Here is a 15748-nt window from a genome sequence, read left to right as displayed (position 1 = left end):
AGGAAAAGGTCTCCTGACATTTTAAACGGTGGAGTAGAAACTTATGCCCATTGACAATTAAGAAACATGAGCATAGCGAAGGCATACTTGTTTGATATGTGTTTGCCATCTTTCAAGGCTGTATAGCTACTCTTATGCTATTTTTGTTATAATTCTGTGAAATGCAGTTCAGGTAGTTTTGCTTAGTTCCCGACCATTTTTGATTAAAATGGTTTGGATTCAGTGACTGAAGACAGACTGTTACATTTAAGGATTCTTTTATCCTTCTGAGATCAGTATCCTTTTATCCATCTGAGATGAGTAGGTTTTTTTATGCTTTTAACAGTGACCTTTTTTAATCTTTCACAGCACAGTCAGTCTTTCTGTTTTAAAGTGACACATTCTATTCTTAGACTGTTGTCCCAGTTTTGCTTTTAATGAAATCAGGAATAGTATTCCCTCTCCTCCCCTTCTCTTACCTTGGTGTTTCACGCTTGTTAAAGTCACCATGAAATCAAAATACACAATTCTTATTTTTTTTATGGAAAATTGCAGTATTTATTGTAAATTATTGATCTATTTGTCTTTCTATCATTATTTGTTTAAAATTAATGTGTCCTTATAATCTTTCAACAATATAACCCCCCCTCCCTCTTGCAGCTCATCTCTTCTCTTCTCTGGTGATACTGACACGAGGGCGGGACAACCTATGAGGTGCCCCGAGGGACATTATTCAGAATTGCATGCACATACATGTACTTTTCCTCTCACATACACATATGAAACCAAATTCATTCACATACTATAGTGAAATGCTCACACACATACAAGTGAAATGCTTTTACAAACACAACTGAAACGCTCTCATACATACAACTGAAATTATTACGCGCACACACACAACTGAAATGCTCACACACACACAACTGAAACGCTCACACACACACAACTGAAATGCTCTCATACATACAACTGAAAATATTACGCTCACACACACAACTGAAACACTCACACACACACAACTGAAATGCTCACACACACAACTGAAATGCTCTCACATACACAACTGAAATGCTCACACACACACAACTGAAATGCTCTCACACACAACTGAAATGCTCACACACACAACTGACATGCTCTCACACACACAACTGAAATGCTCACACACACACAACTGACATGCTCTCACACACACAACTGAAATGCTCTCACACATACAACTGAAATGCTCACACACACAACTGAAATGCTCTCACACACACAACTGAAATGCTCTCACACACACAACTGAAATGCTCACACACACACAACTGAAATGCTCTCACACATACAACTGAAATGCTCACACACACAACTGAAATGCTCTCACACACACAACTGAAATGCTCACACACACACAACTGAAATGCTCTCACACACAACTGAAATGCTCTCACACACACAACTGAAATTGTTCCGCCCCAATGATAATGAAATAAGCAACAATCTTAAAATGTTTAAATTTATTGAAGTAACAAGTAGTATCAGTATAGTAACAAGTTGTATCTAAATACAAATTAACTATCTACATCAAATAACAGCAAGTTCAAAAATAAAGAAATAAAAGTGCAGCTGTGTCAAAATTTGTATCAAGTTCAAAAATAGAAAATAAATAAAAGTGCCACTCGTCATAGCATCCCCTGGTTGGGGGATGTGGACTAACATAATATTGTAGGCTACTTAAAAACGTGAAATAAAAAAAAAAAGTATATAGCCTATTACACATATTAAAATAGACATAACATTTGATATGGGATTAAAATGATGGGCAGTGTATAAGATATAAACTAATAATTAATTATTTTAATATTCCTTTGTTCCGATTAGAGCATGTGAGCGGAGAGAGAGAGCGCATTTCTGAATATTCCTCCGCTCGCTCATTCCGCTCAGGGTCGCGCGCGCAACCCAGAATGTTCTGCTGGCTCGAAAATATGTGGAATAAGGGCTGTCTCCGACTAAAGTTTTTTTCTAGTCGACTAGTAGCTGTTCATTTAAGCCGTTAGTGGACAAATCGCCCCATTATATTAATTTAATTACTTAAATAGGCTATACAGGATAATGAGCGTTATATTGCCGCACTCAAGCTCACGCATAAAGCTTGCCACAAAGAACCGGCAAAAGTAATGATTATGAATGTATAAAAAATAGCAAGGAGACATTTAATTGTTTATTAATAAACTGGTGTTTTCTGTGTTGCTGCAAAGATGAAGTTGACGATGCGGACTCGCCATCAACGAATAAAGAGCATATAAAGGAAAATTTCCTCCCGTTTGGTGCGCGCCACCTGTCACGTCTCTATTCCCCACCAGTGGGGCGCGCCACACACTTCGAGAACCGCTGGTGTAGCGCGATTGGCGGGCGAACGAACCATAGGAACGAACGGTCAACTTCGGTCGCTTGTATTGTGAAAGGCGCGCTTTTGTACTATGCCTTCTTTCAACAGCTTCTAGTTCTTCGTCTTGAGGTGCACTACTGCCACCAACTGGACTGGAGTGGGGACTTTAACCACCTTCCGTTTCAACTGAAATGCATGCATACAACATACTGAAATGCTTGCATACAACATACTGAAATGCTTGCATACAACATACTGAAATGCTTTTCAGTTGTGTGAGTGAGAGCATTTCAGTTGTGTTTGTAAAAGCATTTCACTTGAATGTGTGTGAGCATTTCAGTTGTGTGTGTGTGAGCATTTCAGTTGTGTGTGTGAGAGCATTTCAGTTGTGTGTGTGTGAGCATTTCAGTTGTGTATGTGAGAGCATTTCAGTTGTGTGTGTGTGAGCATTTCAGTTGTGTGTGTGTGAGTTTTTCAGTTGTGTGTATGAGCGTAATATTTTCAGTTGTATGTATGAGAGCATTTCAGTTGTGTATGTGAGAGCATTTCAGTTGTGTGTGTGTGAGCATTTCAGTTGTGTGTGTGTGAGTGTTTCAGTTGTGTGTATGAGCGTAATATTTTCAGTTGTATGTATGAGAGCATTTCAGTTGTGTGTGTGAGTGTTTCAGTTGTGTGTGTGTATGCATTTCAGTTGTGTGTGTGTGAGCGTAATATTTTCAGTTGTATGTATGAGAGCGTTTCAGTTGTGTTTGTAAAAGCATTTCACTATAGTATGTGAATGAATTTGGTTTCATATGTGTATGTGAGAGGAAAAGTACATGTATGTGCATGCAATTCTGAATAATGTCCCTAGGGGCACCTCATAACCTGTCACTCACATGACATCACAGCAACAGCAAACCACACATCCAATCAATTCCTGATAGACAAAATCAAGTCCCACCCTTCATTTTTTACAAAGCCATATCGCTTGGATATACATCACAATAGAGAAGAAAAGACTTTCGCAACTTCTGGTTGATTCCGACTTTAAAAACTGGCAACCATAAGCTCCATTGAACAAAATGAATCAAAATCAGGCCTGAACATAAGGCTCTACTTGTGAATAAATATCAAGAATTTCAATCTCTTGACTTACTACGAATTCACAAATAAAGTTTACGGATGATTATGGTTAATGTTTTAAGTAACGGAACAGGGAATAGGTGGTGGTGTGGGAGGAAACATTATTTTCCAAACATTAGAATTATGTGGCAGCGAGAGGAGAGGGTGACCAGATTGTTTTTTTGATTATGTAATGGCAGTAATGGGATGAATTCATACACATATAGAAATTTCCTGTTCACTTTGATCCAATCAAACATCTGCAAACTCGTTGGATGCTGCTTCATTATGCGATACCACCAACACAATTCTATTTTAATCAATGAGCTTTCAAAGTGAAAAATAAATTAAAGCTTTTTTAAGCTACTCATCTCAGATGGATAAAATAATCCTTAAATCTGACAGTCTGTCTTCAGTCACTGAATCCAAATCCGAACTGGTTGTGAACTAAGCAAAAAACAGCTAAATTGAAGTCACCGTCCACCATTTCTTACTTAAAGTTTGAAATAACCTAAAGCCTCCAGAAATACAAAAATCCTCACATAAAACATGATCGTTAGGGATTATTTGATATAAATCGGTGTTAATTTTCTGGCTTTGGCCTGGGTTCTTTTAGGCACGATTTTCTCATCCTCCTCACGCGTGGTGTAGGCTATGAGTGTAAGCGTGTGTGGAGGTGGATTACACATAAAAAGGCGACTCCGTAGACTTGCTGAGTACTGTGAAATGATAAGGTCATGCTTATCCAGTACACTAATCTCCCCCTGTGCTCGGTGATTTCACACTTCACTGGGGACAGTATGGGATCAGAGGTATTCCAAGGTTTCGACACACCTATCCGGGATGCTCATAAACGAGGTCAGGAAGAGGCATGCAAATTTGTTGCCACAACATGTTTTTATTATAAAAATTGTACTAGCCCATTGATGTTAGAAAGTCACTATCAAAACATTTATACACTTTAATTTCAAATTTAAAGTTGACTTGCAAGCAAATTCTTCTTTTTATTCTTTATCTTTTCAGTTCAAACCTCTTAAAGACACCTTTCAAACTTTGTATTGTGGGTATTTACAGTTTTAAGTGTGCCATCTATTTTTTGGTTTTTATAAACTTTTCAGAAATTATATACAATGAAGTTTGAAAATCTGATATTGACATGCATTACGAGAGTGTTTGCTATGGGAGTTTTGGGCAATGTACTTCGGTATAGAGCGGTGCAGGTGTGACATCACTTTGTAGGCCAAAACGCGGAAACAAATTAGCATTTTAGGACTTACGGGTCCATCGTGGGTTTTTTGGTTAAATGGTTGAAATAAGGTCTGTGGTGAATACAAGCTCAAGACACTTTCACGTTTTATTCTACGACATGAGAAACATCTGTATTACCCCACTCAAAATTTTTAAGCTGATAATTGTTTTGAAAAAGGCGGTTGCTATCAAGTAGCTAAATGGGACTAGGCTGTCAAGGAGATTAAACGTCGAAGAGATTAAACGTCATCACGCCAATCAGGTAAACTGAAGAAAAAAAATCACTTTTACAGCATCGTTAGTCTCATAAATGTGCTCTTACTAACTATTCTAACTCGAACTTTCAGGGAAAATGTTTTTGGATAAAACCTGAATGAGTTGTGGAAATCCTAGTGATGGTGACGTTGAAGTAGGAACGTGGTGTAGTTTGTGTATAGCCTACCTTTAGCTTTTGACTTGCGACTACATTTAGGCTTCAAAATTCATAAAAGTTGTGTTCATCTGTGATAATAATATTGATGGACAAAACATGTAAGTATCATAAACTTTTGTTGATAGAGATTGTTTGTTGCAATAATCCAAATAGGGAAATCCTATTGGGTTTTTGTAGAGGGAATCAGTGATGCTAATTGCCGATTAGCCAACGTAGTGACATCATAACTGCACCACTCTGTAAAACAGGTTGCATCGTTTCAGGTATTTTGAATGTGCTTCATTAAAGGTGCTCTAAGCGATTTCAGGTGACATCACTTCTTGTTGACGTTTAAAGTATTGCCAAACAAAACGAAGGCTAGCTAGACCCTCCCTCCTCCTCATCCGCGCAATAACCCCCCAAACCGCACCCCCAAACCCTTCTTATCGGTTATTGCCTGGAACAGTTTGTTATGTTTCGAGGTGTGGGTTAGCCCAGATTGTTTTTGTTGCCGTTTGTGGAGCCTGGGGTGTCAACAGAGACCGTGTTTTGTTACAGTGTGTTCAGGGGACGGGCAGCTAGCGGATAGTGAGGAGATGTTTGTTGTATGTGACAAAAAAATGTTTTGGCCTAAAAAACGCGTGACATCGCTTTGAGCACCTTTAAATACAGAGTCGTTTTACTCAAGATACTTGAAAGGAGCGATCAAAGATTAACCAATGACGTATGCAGATCGATATCTAGACATTTTTATTTTATTTTCTTCTTCTTGCTAACAAAAAAAAGTATTTCCGAATTCACTTTACTCAAAATGGAAGTGAAGGGGCCTAATTATTTAGCAGCCATGATGTATTTACTTTTAAAAAATAAGTGCCTGCTCAAGAAAGTATGCGATTTCGGACGCAGCTTTTCTTCGACAAGCGGATGCAGTGATACCTGCTTTCATGTTTGTTCATGTGACTTTCGGCATAAAGTAAACTAAAGTAAACATAAAATAACTAAATACATAGATCAATGGCATCACAGTATTTTTTGCATACTGAAATGAAATGCCTTATTTCTTGCATTTATTGAATTCTTAATAAATAAATAAATAAATAGGCCTAAATTGATTTTACAATAGGCTATTTTATGATAGATCGATTTTTATATCATTAATAAATAGGTATATTGTGAGTGTATTAAAATATGATATAGCCTATCCCTATCATATGATAAGACATGGTTGGACGCAGACCCCCTGACTGTAGGCTAGGCTATATTGCACCCTTGCTACTTGCTTTATAAGCACTATACAGGTATTTTTCAGATGATATGAAATCTAGCTCACATTGGTCGAACATGAGGTTGATGTTGTCTCCACCTCCCTCGCATGTGCAGCCCACCCCTGATGATGTGTAAGCTAAACCCCCACCTCTTGTTGTCCCCACGGTAATACCGAGATGGAGATATAGAGAGACGCTTCCTGTGGGTGGACACATTACAGAAGAATAGCTGTTGACATTGAGTCGTGGGTTGAAGACTTTGTTGATGAAATTAATTCATTCTTAAGGTTTAAATATCCCCGTTATCTTTTGTTTCTTTTCATTACTGATTTTTTTAAACCGCCACCCTGAAGTTCATTGTTGTCATTTTGGCCGCCGGGATGGTGGCGTTTATCGGAGCGGTCATCTGCATCATAGCCGCGGTCCACAGCGGATCTCCACCGGCGTCCGCGGCCGCAGCGCAGCCCCTGGCCGACAACCAGTCGCTTTCACCGGGCGCAACCGGGAAGGCTTTTTCCTCCGGGTCAGTCGCCCAATCAGGACCGCTGGACGCTCTCCACGGTACTGATGCGACCAGCAGAGAACGAGGAGGTCCGGAGGCGCCGACATTCTACGGTTTAACGGGACTAGGGACCGGTGGAAGCGAACAGCAGGTGACCTACAGCAGACTCATCTGCACCCCTGTCCCCGCCGGTGAGTGCAACCCGAAAAACTTTCAGCAACAAGCGGACGACCGGTCGTTATATGCGGGAGAGGACTTGGGGTACCTCCGCACCACCGCCGAGGATCTCCGACAGACCGTCCTACAGCAGAAAAATGAGATCCTCACCGATCAGAGAACCATACGGGAGCTATCGGGAAAGCTTTCGGAATGCGAGAGTGGCTTGAAGGGACGGAGGGTCTCGGAACGGAGCGCAGGACTTGGAGATGCGCGAAAAGACAATAAGGAGCAACTCATGATGCGGGACGATGCGGGATCCTCAATGCGGACGGCTCATGCAGTGGAGGAGCTGGGGCATGCCATAACTCAAATGAAAGACCGCATTGAGAAACTGGAGGTAAGAAAACCTGCAATACATTGTAAGATATTTATTTACGTGGCTGAGAATCAAGTTTTTTATAGATCGATAATAAATGCCTGAGATGATAATAATGGGAAAGGTAGCTTATAAGAAATTTAAGAAACGTGCCAAGTTTTTAGAAATGTAGCAATCAATTTGATTCCACATATTTGTAAAAAATAAAAAAAATAAAAATTGGCATATATATATATATATATATATATATATATATATATATATATATATATATATATTTGGCTGCAAAAAAAGTGCAAAAGTAGGCTAAAGTAGGCTACTCCAAAAATAATTTCTACTGTTTAAAAATAAATAAAAAGACTATTTAAGGTAAAATATATGTGAAATGACATTTTTCAGGAATGAATATGCTGTCAGTATAGTCTAATCGTGGGTTTTATAAATTAGTTTAAAATATATATATATTTTAAACTTAATGATTAAAGTCACATGACAACAAAATGGCTTATTGCATGTTTGTTACGTCACACTGTCTTTGATATGGCTGGGGGGAAAAGTTATTTCGAATATAAACATAGGCTTTTAAACAAAATATCGACTTTTTAAAAAAAAAATAGTTTACAAAAAAACAATAACATACATTTCAGTAATTTAATGAGATATTTATTTTCCCCATATTTAACCAGCACTACAAAAATATATCAAAATTAATTTTGATTCAGAAATGTAAACAATGGTCATTCAAAAGTATTTTGAATAAATGAGCGTAGCCTCAGATAAAGCTGGTGCTAGATGGCTATCTGACCTGTTGATAAACGCGATTAGTATTATAGCAGCCTCTTTTGAACATGTAAGAATAGGTGCTGCAGTGTGCTTATAAAGTTAATCCCTCCGCGAGTCCTGGATTGCGTTTCAGCTCACGTACGATCATGCGCCTGTGCCGTGATTTATCGCTGTGCGCCAATGTGCGCGTCCCTGATTGGGTTTCGATGGAAATATGGGTTAAGTGAGCCGATTTCATGGTTTACGAGCCGATGGGAACAACAAATCACATCCTCATCAGGACCACATTTAGCACATCTGATTAACCTCGATCTAACCCAAATCTATCAGTCTGAAAATCTAGACATAGCCTGCTAGAAGGCGCAGTTGAACAGCCTATATTTCACATACCAAAGAAAAATAAATGGTGAACAGCAGTTATACCCAAGAATGTATGTTTAAAAAGCGAGGAGCCTGTGCCTATCAGTGACTTCAGCATGTGTGACAGCAGGAGAGAGATGAGAAACATGACACACTCCACTGAAAGCATATTATGGACTCCTGCAGCTGCGAATGGGAGCTCTGCAAGCTGGTGCAGATGCCTTTGTAATGATCCCATCATAATAGAATAGAAATGAACTTGTTATTTCCATACAAGAAGTAGGGAAATTGGTCTCATTGCACATCCAACCTTTCTCATTGCAAGAAGCCCCGTCAAGGGGTGCAATATTTGCTCTGAAATATGATTCCGTTTAATTAATCAATTAAATGACATGATGCATTATTAAATCTTAAATTTAGGCAGGGTTTGATGTGATCGGAATATAAGATGCATAACCGTTTACACTTGAAAAGGTTAATAATTGCATTTTGACTAATAATGAGCAGTTTGTTATGCATTCACTTTTCATTGTTAGATTGGTTGCATTCATGTAATGTTGATAAATGAGGTTCTTACATCACAACACACAGGAACAAAAATGACTGTTTTTTTTTTTACAGTCTGAAATGGCACCACCAGCGTTCAATCATACAGACTCAAAGTCACAGAAAGCAGCAGGTGCTGCCGCTAGCGCTGCCCGTACACCAGCGGCAGCTGCACATAGACGACTGGAGGATCTGGAAGGGGAACTGAAGAGAAAGATAAAACTGCTGGAGGAAGAGAGGAAAGCTCTGCGCAAAGAGACACAGAAACATCAGGAGAATATTGATTATGGACTGGACACTGTACACCAGCGGATAAGCACTCTGGAGAAAGGTGAGGCAGAGGTTGGATTTACTGCTGGAAGAAATATTGATTTTAAAAGACTAATTTGACCAAAATCTTCTTACAGAGATAGTTCAATCGAAAAAATAATATTGTCTCATCATTCACTCGCCTTCAGGTTTTGTTCCATGGCTTTCTTTCTCCTGTTGTACCTAAAAAGATATTTCAAGAATCGAAAAGAAATATATATACATATACTTTTTTTTTTTCTGCAATACAATGGAAGTCATTGGGGTCTAATGTTGTTTGGCTCCCAGCGTTCTCCAAAGTACCTTCTTTATTATAGTTTCGGAACAACATGAGATTGAGTAGATGACGAGAGAATTTTCTTTTAAAAATGAGCAAGCAAATTGATAATGTTCTTTCTTTCTTTCTTTCTTTCTTTCTTTCTTTCTTTCTTTCTTTCTCTGTCTCTCTTTCATTTGAATTCTCTTTTTTTTTCAAAGGTGTCTCTGAGAACAAGTTTCCAGAGGGTTACAGGCTCTCATTCCCTGTACGGGGCACTTCCATGTATGCTATCATAAAGCAGGAAATCCCTGTCCTCCACACTTTGACTGTCTGCATGTGGCTCAAACCTGGAAAGCGCATCTTGGGAACAACAGTCTCTTATGCTGTTTCTGACCAGAGCCATGAGTTTGTGCTTCAGCAGTTGGTTCATGGGCCCATTGAGCTCATCATTAATAATGAGGTACCGCATCACAACATGATATTTGACAGAAGTTTATAACGATTCTGACCATTGACAGAACCGACTGTCATATGCCGAAACGACTCTGATTTCCCAACCATATGAATGTACCTGACTGGGTATATTCTGTGCTGTTAAAGTGTGAACGTCTAGTGCATATTTACATTTAAAAAAACAATAAAAAAGCAGTGCAGTGGAATTTAAATAGGTTTTGTGTAAACAGCCCCTAGACAGAAGATTTAACCATGATATATTTGGTTAACATCACCAGAAGCGCCGCGTACGCCACTGATCACTGACTCAAATCTATACTGAAATCTAAAACGTAATGACTTGAATCATCAATGGAACATAACATGACTGGGACTGATCAGACCCATATTATTTAGTTTAGAGCCATTCTCACCAAGAACTATTATTATGAATATAACAATAACGATAACTATATCAGTCAAAACCTGCCGCTTTAAATGCTCAAGCTCTATGAATGTTTAGACAAGATTTTGTGATTAGTTTTGGATAGATTATAAAGTTTTGACTGTAAAAAAAGACTACTGTCACATTAAATAGGTACGCTTTTGTTCACCAATTTCTGCTCATACTTAAATATACTATAGTATGATGTTTTGTCAAAAATAAAGTAGGTATATTGAATTATCAACTAAGATGTTATTTTGGTGTTTGTTCCAATATTCAAACTAATGAATCCTTACCTTTCTTAATACGTATGATAAAATGTATACTTTTTTACAAAGAAATACACTTGAAATATTTTTAAAATTGTAATTGTTGTTGTAATTGTAACCTTATTTGTAATTGGTTACAATTTCTAATTGTAAAATATGTATATATAGATCATTTATTTTGTCCTTGCATTCTTTGGGATCCTGTAACACACCTGAAAGGCTAATTAATATGCAGCTCATTATGTATGTGGCACATTATCTGGCCTTTGTCTTCTCAGGTGTAAACACGCCTCCACGCATATTGCCTTTCCAAACAAAACGTGTCTTATAAAATTTAAATCAATGTATTGTTTTATGTAAATGATTAGGCAGGATGATTTTCAGATAATTTTGAAGCAAAAATTCTAGGCAACAACACTCATTAGTCAAAAGTCTTGTGGACACATATTTAGTATGTGTTTTGTGGCCTTATTTCAGACACTATAAGTTTTAGTTTTTTCAATAACCACGCATAAACATTATTCTCTAAAAAATACAAACATGTACATACATGTTGCTCACATATTACGGTAGCCTCGTTTGTGCTATATAGAGTGAATTTACACCTTTGCTATTAACATGTTTATAAATAACTGAAAAAAGCACAAATGTCAGAGCATGCCAGAACAACTCAAGGACCCCAAAAACCCCTTAGACCTCAGAGGGTTAAACTCCAGTGCGTTCTGATTGGTTGTCTGTTTTTATCTGTCATCAGCTGAAAAAAAAACATTTGGAAAGTGATTTCAACTATATTTTTTCTCTGTGCTATTATTGTTATAGCTAGAGTAGAGAATAGAATTAGAACGAGTATTAAAAGTTTGTCGTTATCGTCCTTAGAGTCAATAGCCCTTAAAAGGCAGAGTGAAGTTTTAGGATGCATTCTATTAGGATTTTAAGTGATGTTTTTGGTAACAGATGAACAGATGCTTAGATTGACCTCCGACAGCTCTTACTGAATGTAAAAGCAATTGAATTTGTTTTGCCTGTGTGTTTTTCAGAGCTGTAATAGTGGACCGTATAAGATAATCTCTCAGGCTTTCAGGCTGGTCTCAATTATCTAAGCACATGGACCACAGGATCAGTCTTTGGATTGTAATTTGGGATTTTCTTTTTTTGATCCTCCATCTTTTAGGTGGCGCTGGTACCTCTCAATTTAACAGTGGGCAGATGGCAGCATATGTGTGTGAGCTGGAACCGGAGAGCTGGAGCGTGGCATGCCTACCTAGGGGGCAAGCTAAAGAGTGAAGGAAGTGGCCTGGCAACCCGTCACAGCATCCGACGGGGAGGAACCCTCATGCTTGGCCAAGAACAGGTACGTCAGACTTTGGCTCTTGTAACTGGTTGCCAGACGGTGGTAGGTCAAGATGAGCAGCGTTTGGGATTCACACTGCACATACTGTAAAACTCACTGTTTGTTTATCCTTCCCTTTACCTTTTCCTGCCCTCTTTATTCCTCTTTCGTTACACTCCTGAATACTTACACATACATTTGAACAAGTAGGGCTTAAAAATATTTTCTGGTCCATTTTGTAGTCTAAGGTTGTGTTTTAAGCTGTGGACTGACTGTGATAAATATATATATATATATATATATATATATATATATATATATATATATATATATATATATATATATAAAGGAAACCATGTTTCCTAAAAACATGTTTCCATGTTTTCATTTAGCATGGGATTTTTCTGGGAATTTTCTGAGATGATACAAACGGGGTGGTTCCAGTATCATTGGCTATGCAGAGTTTATATAATACAATTGCGGATGTGTCTGGGACAATTTTTTGATATTGTAATATAAGAGACCTTAAAAGACACACTGAAATGGTATAATCACATTTTTATGAGGCAAAATTTTGATTACCGCACTGGAGATAAAACTATAAAGGTCCCACTATCAGTTGTCTCAGTCTCAGAAAGGGCCAAATGTCAAATGTTCTTTTGCTGTTTTAGGGCCATATGAAGTTTAAATGCAATTGTGGACAACATATGGATGGAACAAAATTCCAACTACAAAGTCATCAGTTTTCTCTTAATTTGTCTTTAAAATATTATTTTAAAAAGCTGTAAAGAATAAGCTACAGTATTTACCAGACATTTATTAATTTTATCTGAAGTATAGTGTTACCACTACATACATTGTAACACTACATTGGGACATCAAGTACTGGACATGATCATTTAGTGGTAAAGGCAGGTAACAAATAAAAAAAACTTTGTCACTATGTAATTTATTTCAATTAATTTTTAATATGATTTTTTTAAACAATACAATTAAAAAAAAATTATACTTTGCTGCAGAGTCTGAATATGATTTCCTGTCTCCTGCAGAGCTCAATGGGCGGTCTTCGTTTCGAGGTGTCGCGGGCTATGGTGGGAGAGCTGTCTCAGTTTAATGTGTGGGACCGGCCGCTTTCACATATAGAGCTCTCTGCTCTAGCCCACTGCAGCACAGGGATGATGGGTAATGTAGTCCCGTGGACCAGCCGTGAGGTGGAGGTTTTCGGAGGCGTCACCAAGCAACCGGCCGAACATTGCCAGTATCGAACCAGTGCCATACAGTGATGGACGCCTGAGGGGTTGTTTAAAGGGTCAGAGATGGTTTCAGAAATGGAAAAGATTCATCAGAAACCCAAGCCACCAAATGTGTGTTGATTTCAATGGAAAGTTTTATATTAGTGGTGTTTGCTTAAAACAAGCCTCACTTTCATTACAGCTCAGGGTTAGTGTTTTGAACAAACCCCTAACCCTAAGTGTTAAATTTCAGCGCATATAGCTCGTTCCACACCATTTGTGCTACAAACAAGAATGATACCTCAAATTGTGTGACTTGTTGAGGAAGAGTGTGCTCTTATTTCTCTAAGCAAGCAAACAAATTTTCACTTGGTGGATGATAAAATGGGTGCAAATATCCTATAGATTTACTGAGTCACATTTACTGTTGTTTGGTGAACAATGAAAATGAAATACAGTCTTTTCAATCGGAATCCAGGCGAACGATTTACCTGTGCAGATTTTGCAACGAGTTCAAATTGGTCATGTGGATTCGCCATGTTGACCAAAGGAAAGCTTCTTGGTTTGAAAGTGACTTGTGAGTTATTCTTACATATTGTCAGCGAATTTTGGATTCCAGGGAAATTTCGGCCAAATTTTGCTAATGTGACCATATCTATGGACCATTCTGGACACATTAGCAAACACATAGCAATGCCCTGGCAACACCTTAGCATTATGGGGCGGGTTTTGCATGAGAAAGTATCAAGTTTGAAATTATTTACATTTTTTTGTACGAGTGGCAAAAATCATTTGAGGTGTGATCTTCAGTCGCAGTGTTTGATTAAATTATTTATTTTTTACTATAGTTTGCATACTCTTCAGATGTGTTGTTATTTATGTAGCCTATTTGAATGAAATTAGTTTTGAAAAACACACACACAAACAGCTGGGAATTTGTTTGCTTTTAGTCTGCCATTTTTGATACTAGTTTTTTTGTATGTTTGATCTATTCAAGTTTTTTATTTATCTGATTTTGAATCACACTGTTTCTATGGTGATCACTCTGACAGACTGAATCCTATTGGTAAGGCCAGTCCTGAATTCATCTCCATTAAAAACCCTTTAAAATCATCAGAATCACATCGAATTAGAACGAATGACAGAAAAAGGAGCAGTTGAAGAAGGCATTTGGCCAGATGAATACTTCAGCAATATTTCAAGGAATAGCTATTAATTAACCTTTAAAGCCATGGTTCTGTATTCCTTTCTAATGTGGCATCTGGAATGACATGCTTACTGAGAACTGTTTTCAGTGTTCCTGTTCAATGTAATCTGCAAATATCTACAGACAAACAAATCTCTTCTCATGCTGAGAAATTAGCAAATATAGCCTATATAGATTTATAAAAAAATCTACTCAACAAATTATATTTGTAAAATAAGCAACAATCATTCCGTATAATGAATGTATATTATTCACAACATTATATATATATATATATATATATATATATATATATATATATATCCCACCATATATCTATCTATCTATCTATCTATCTATCTATCTATCTATCTATCTATCTATCTATCTATCTATCTATCTATCTATCTATCTATCTATCTATCTATCTCTTCATAACTGTGACTGAATAGACATCTCTTGATAAAGAGTTTATGTAAATTACATTGCACATATGATATGCTTTATGTGGATTATACTCAATGTATTGTTTCTGTGTAAAATGCAGCGGGCTGAAAAATGCCTGTTTTGTGGCCTTGTCAAACACAAGAATGCTGTCCCAAATGTGCATTCAGATGACATATATACGGACACACAAAACTGAGATTATGGATGTCATTTTGTGTATGTTTTTAAGTAGTTGTTTTAATGGCATGTGTTTTGAGATTCCGTGGCCATACAATTGAACATGCACAAGATCATCATAATGTTTTCAGCACTAAATATATTTTCTTTCTAATGTATACTGTACTTGCTATTGTTAGTGTAATGCCTGTTTGTTTGCATTTCAGTGGTCATTTTGTGGTGTTCAATTTGTACATGCACAAGCTTTGAATTTTATTCAGAAAGAGTGGTTTACAAATGATTGTTTAATACTGTTACCTTTTCTGGAATATATTTGTTTTTGAATGAAGAAATGTCTTTGAAGTTGGATGTAAAGTTCTCTCTTTTTGCTTAAACATTTTTTCTACACTGAGGATTTACTCATTCACATTTTTCTAATCTTTCTTCTATCATAATGTTAATCTCTTGAATTCTGTCTGTCTTTGTGTTCAAATTGAGATTGAATGTGTTAATATCTAAGATGGCAATGAGAATAAAATATATATAGCACAACGAACACCAGTGTTCTCTCT

At 37.4% G+C, this 15748-nt stretch overlaps 1 protein-coding gene and 1 long non-coding RNA gene across 2 annotated transcripts in view; one reads left to right on the top strand and one right to left on the bottom strand.

Annotated features, from left to right (window-relative positions):
* Nucleotides 1-304: 304 nt before the first annotated feature.
* LOC143721541 (uncharacterized) overlaps nt 305-15748 on the bottom strand; it is a 323157-nt gene continuing 307713 nt past the window's right edge. The window contains exon 2 of the long non-coding RNA XR_013196748.1: nt 305-656. This is a non-coding gene — a long non-coding RNA (uncharacterized LOC143721541). The remainder of the gene's footprint in view (nt 657-15748) is intronic.
* Nucleotides 6442-15732, top strand: nptxra (neuronal pentraxin receptor a). Its single transcript, XM_077212022.1, has 5 exons — nt 6442-7443; nt 9187-9442; nt 9898-10139; nt 11997-12176; nt 13205-15732. The coding sequence occupies exons 1-5, from the start codon at nt 6766-6768 to the stop codon at nt 13436-13438; spliced, it is 1590 nt and encodes a 529-aa protein (XP_077068137.1). The 5' UTR covers nt 6442-6765; the 3' UTR covers nt 13439-15732.

This window comes from Siphateles boraxobius, unplaced genomic scaffold, assembly GCF_051911475.1.
Source record: "Siphateles boraxobius isolate OS27281-9 unplaced genomic scaffold, OSU_SipBor_1 66, whole genome shotgun sequence".
Classification (NCBI taxonomy): domain Eukaryota; kingdom Metazoa; phylum Chordata; class Actinopteri; order Cypriniformes; family Leuciscidae; genus Siphateles; species Siphateles boraxobius.
Note: the sequence above shows the minus strand (reverse complement) of the source record. Positions and strands in the feature narration are given on the sequence as shown.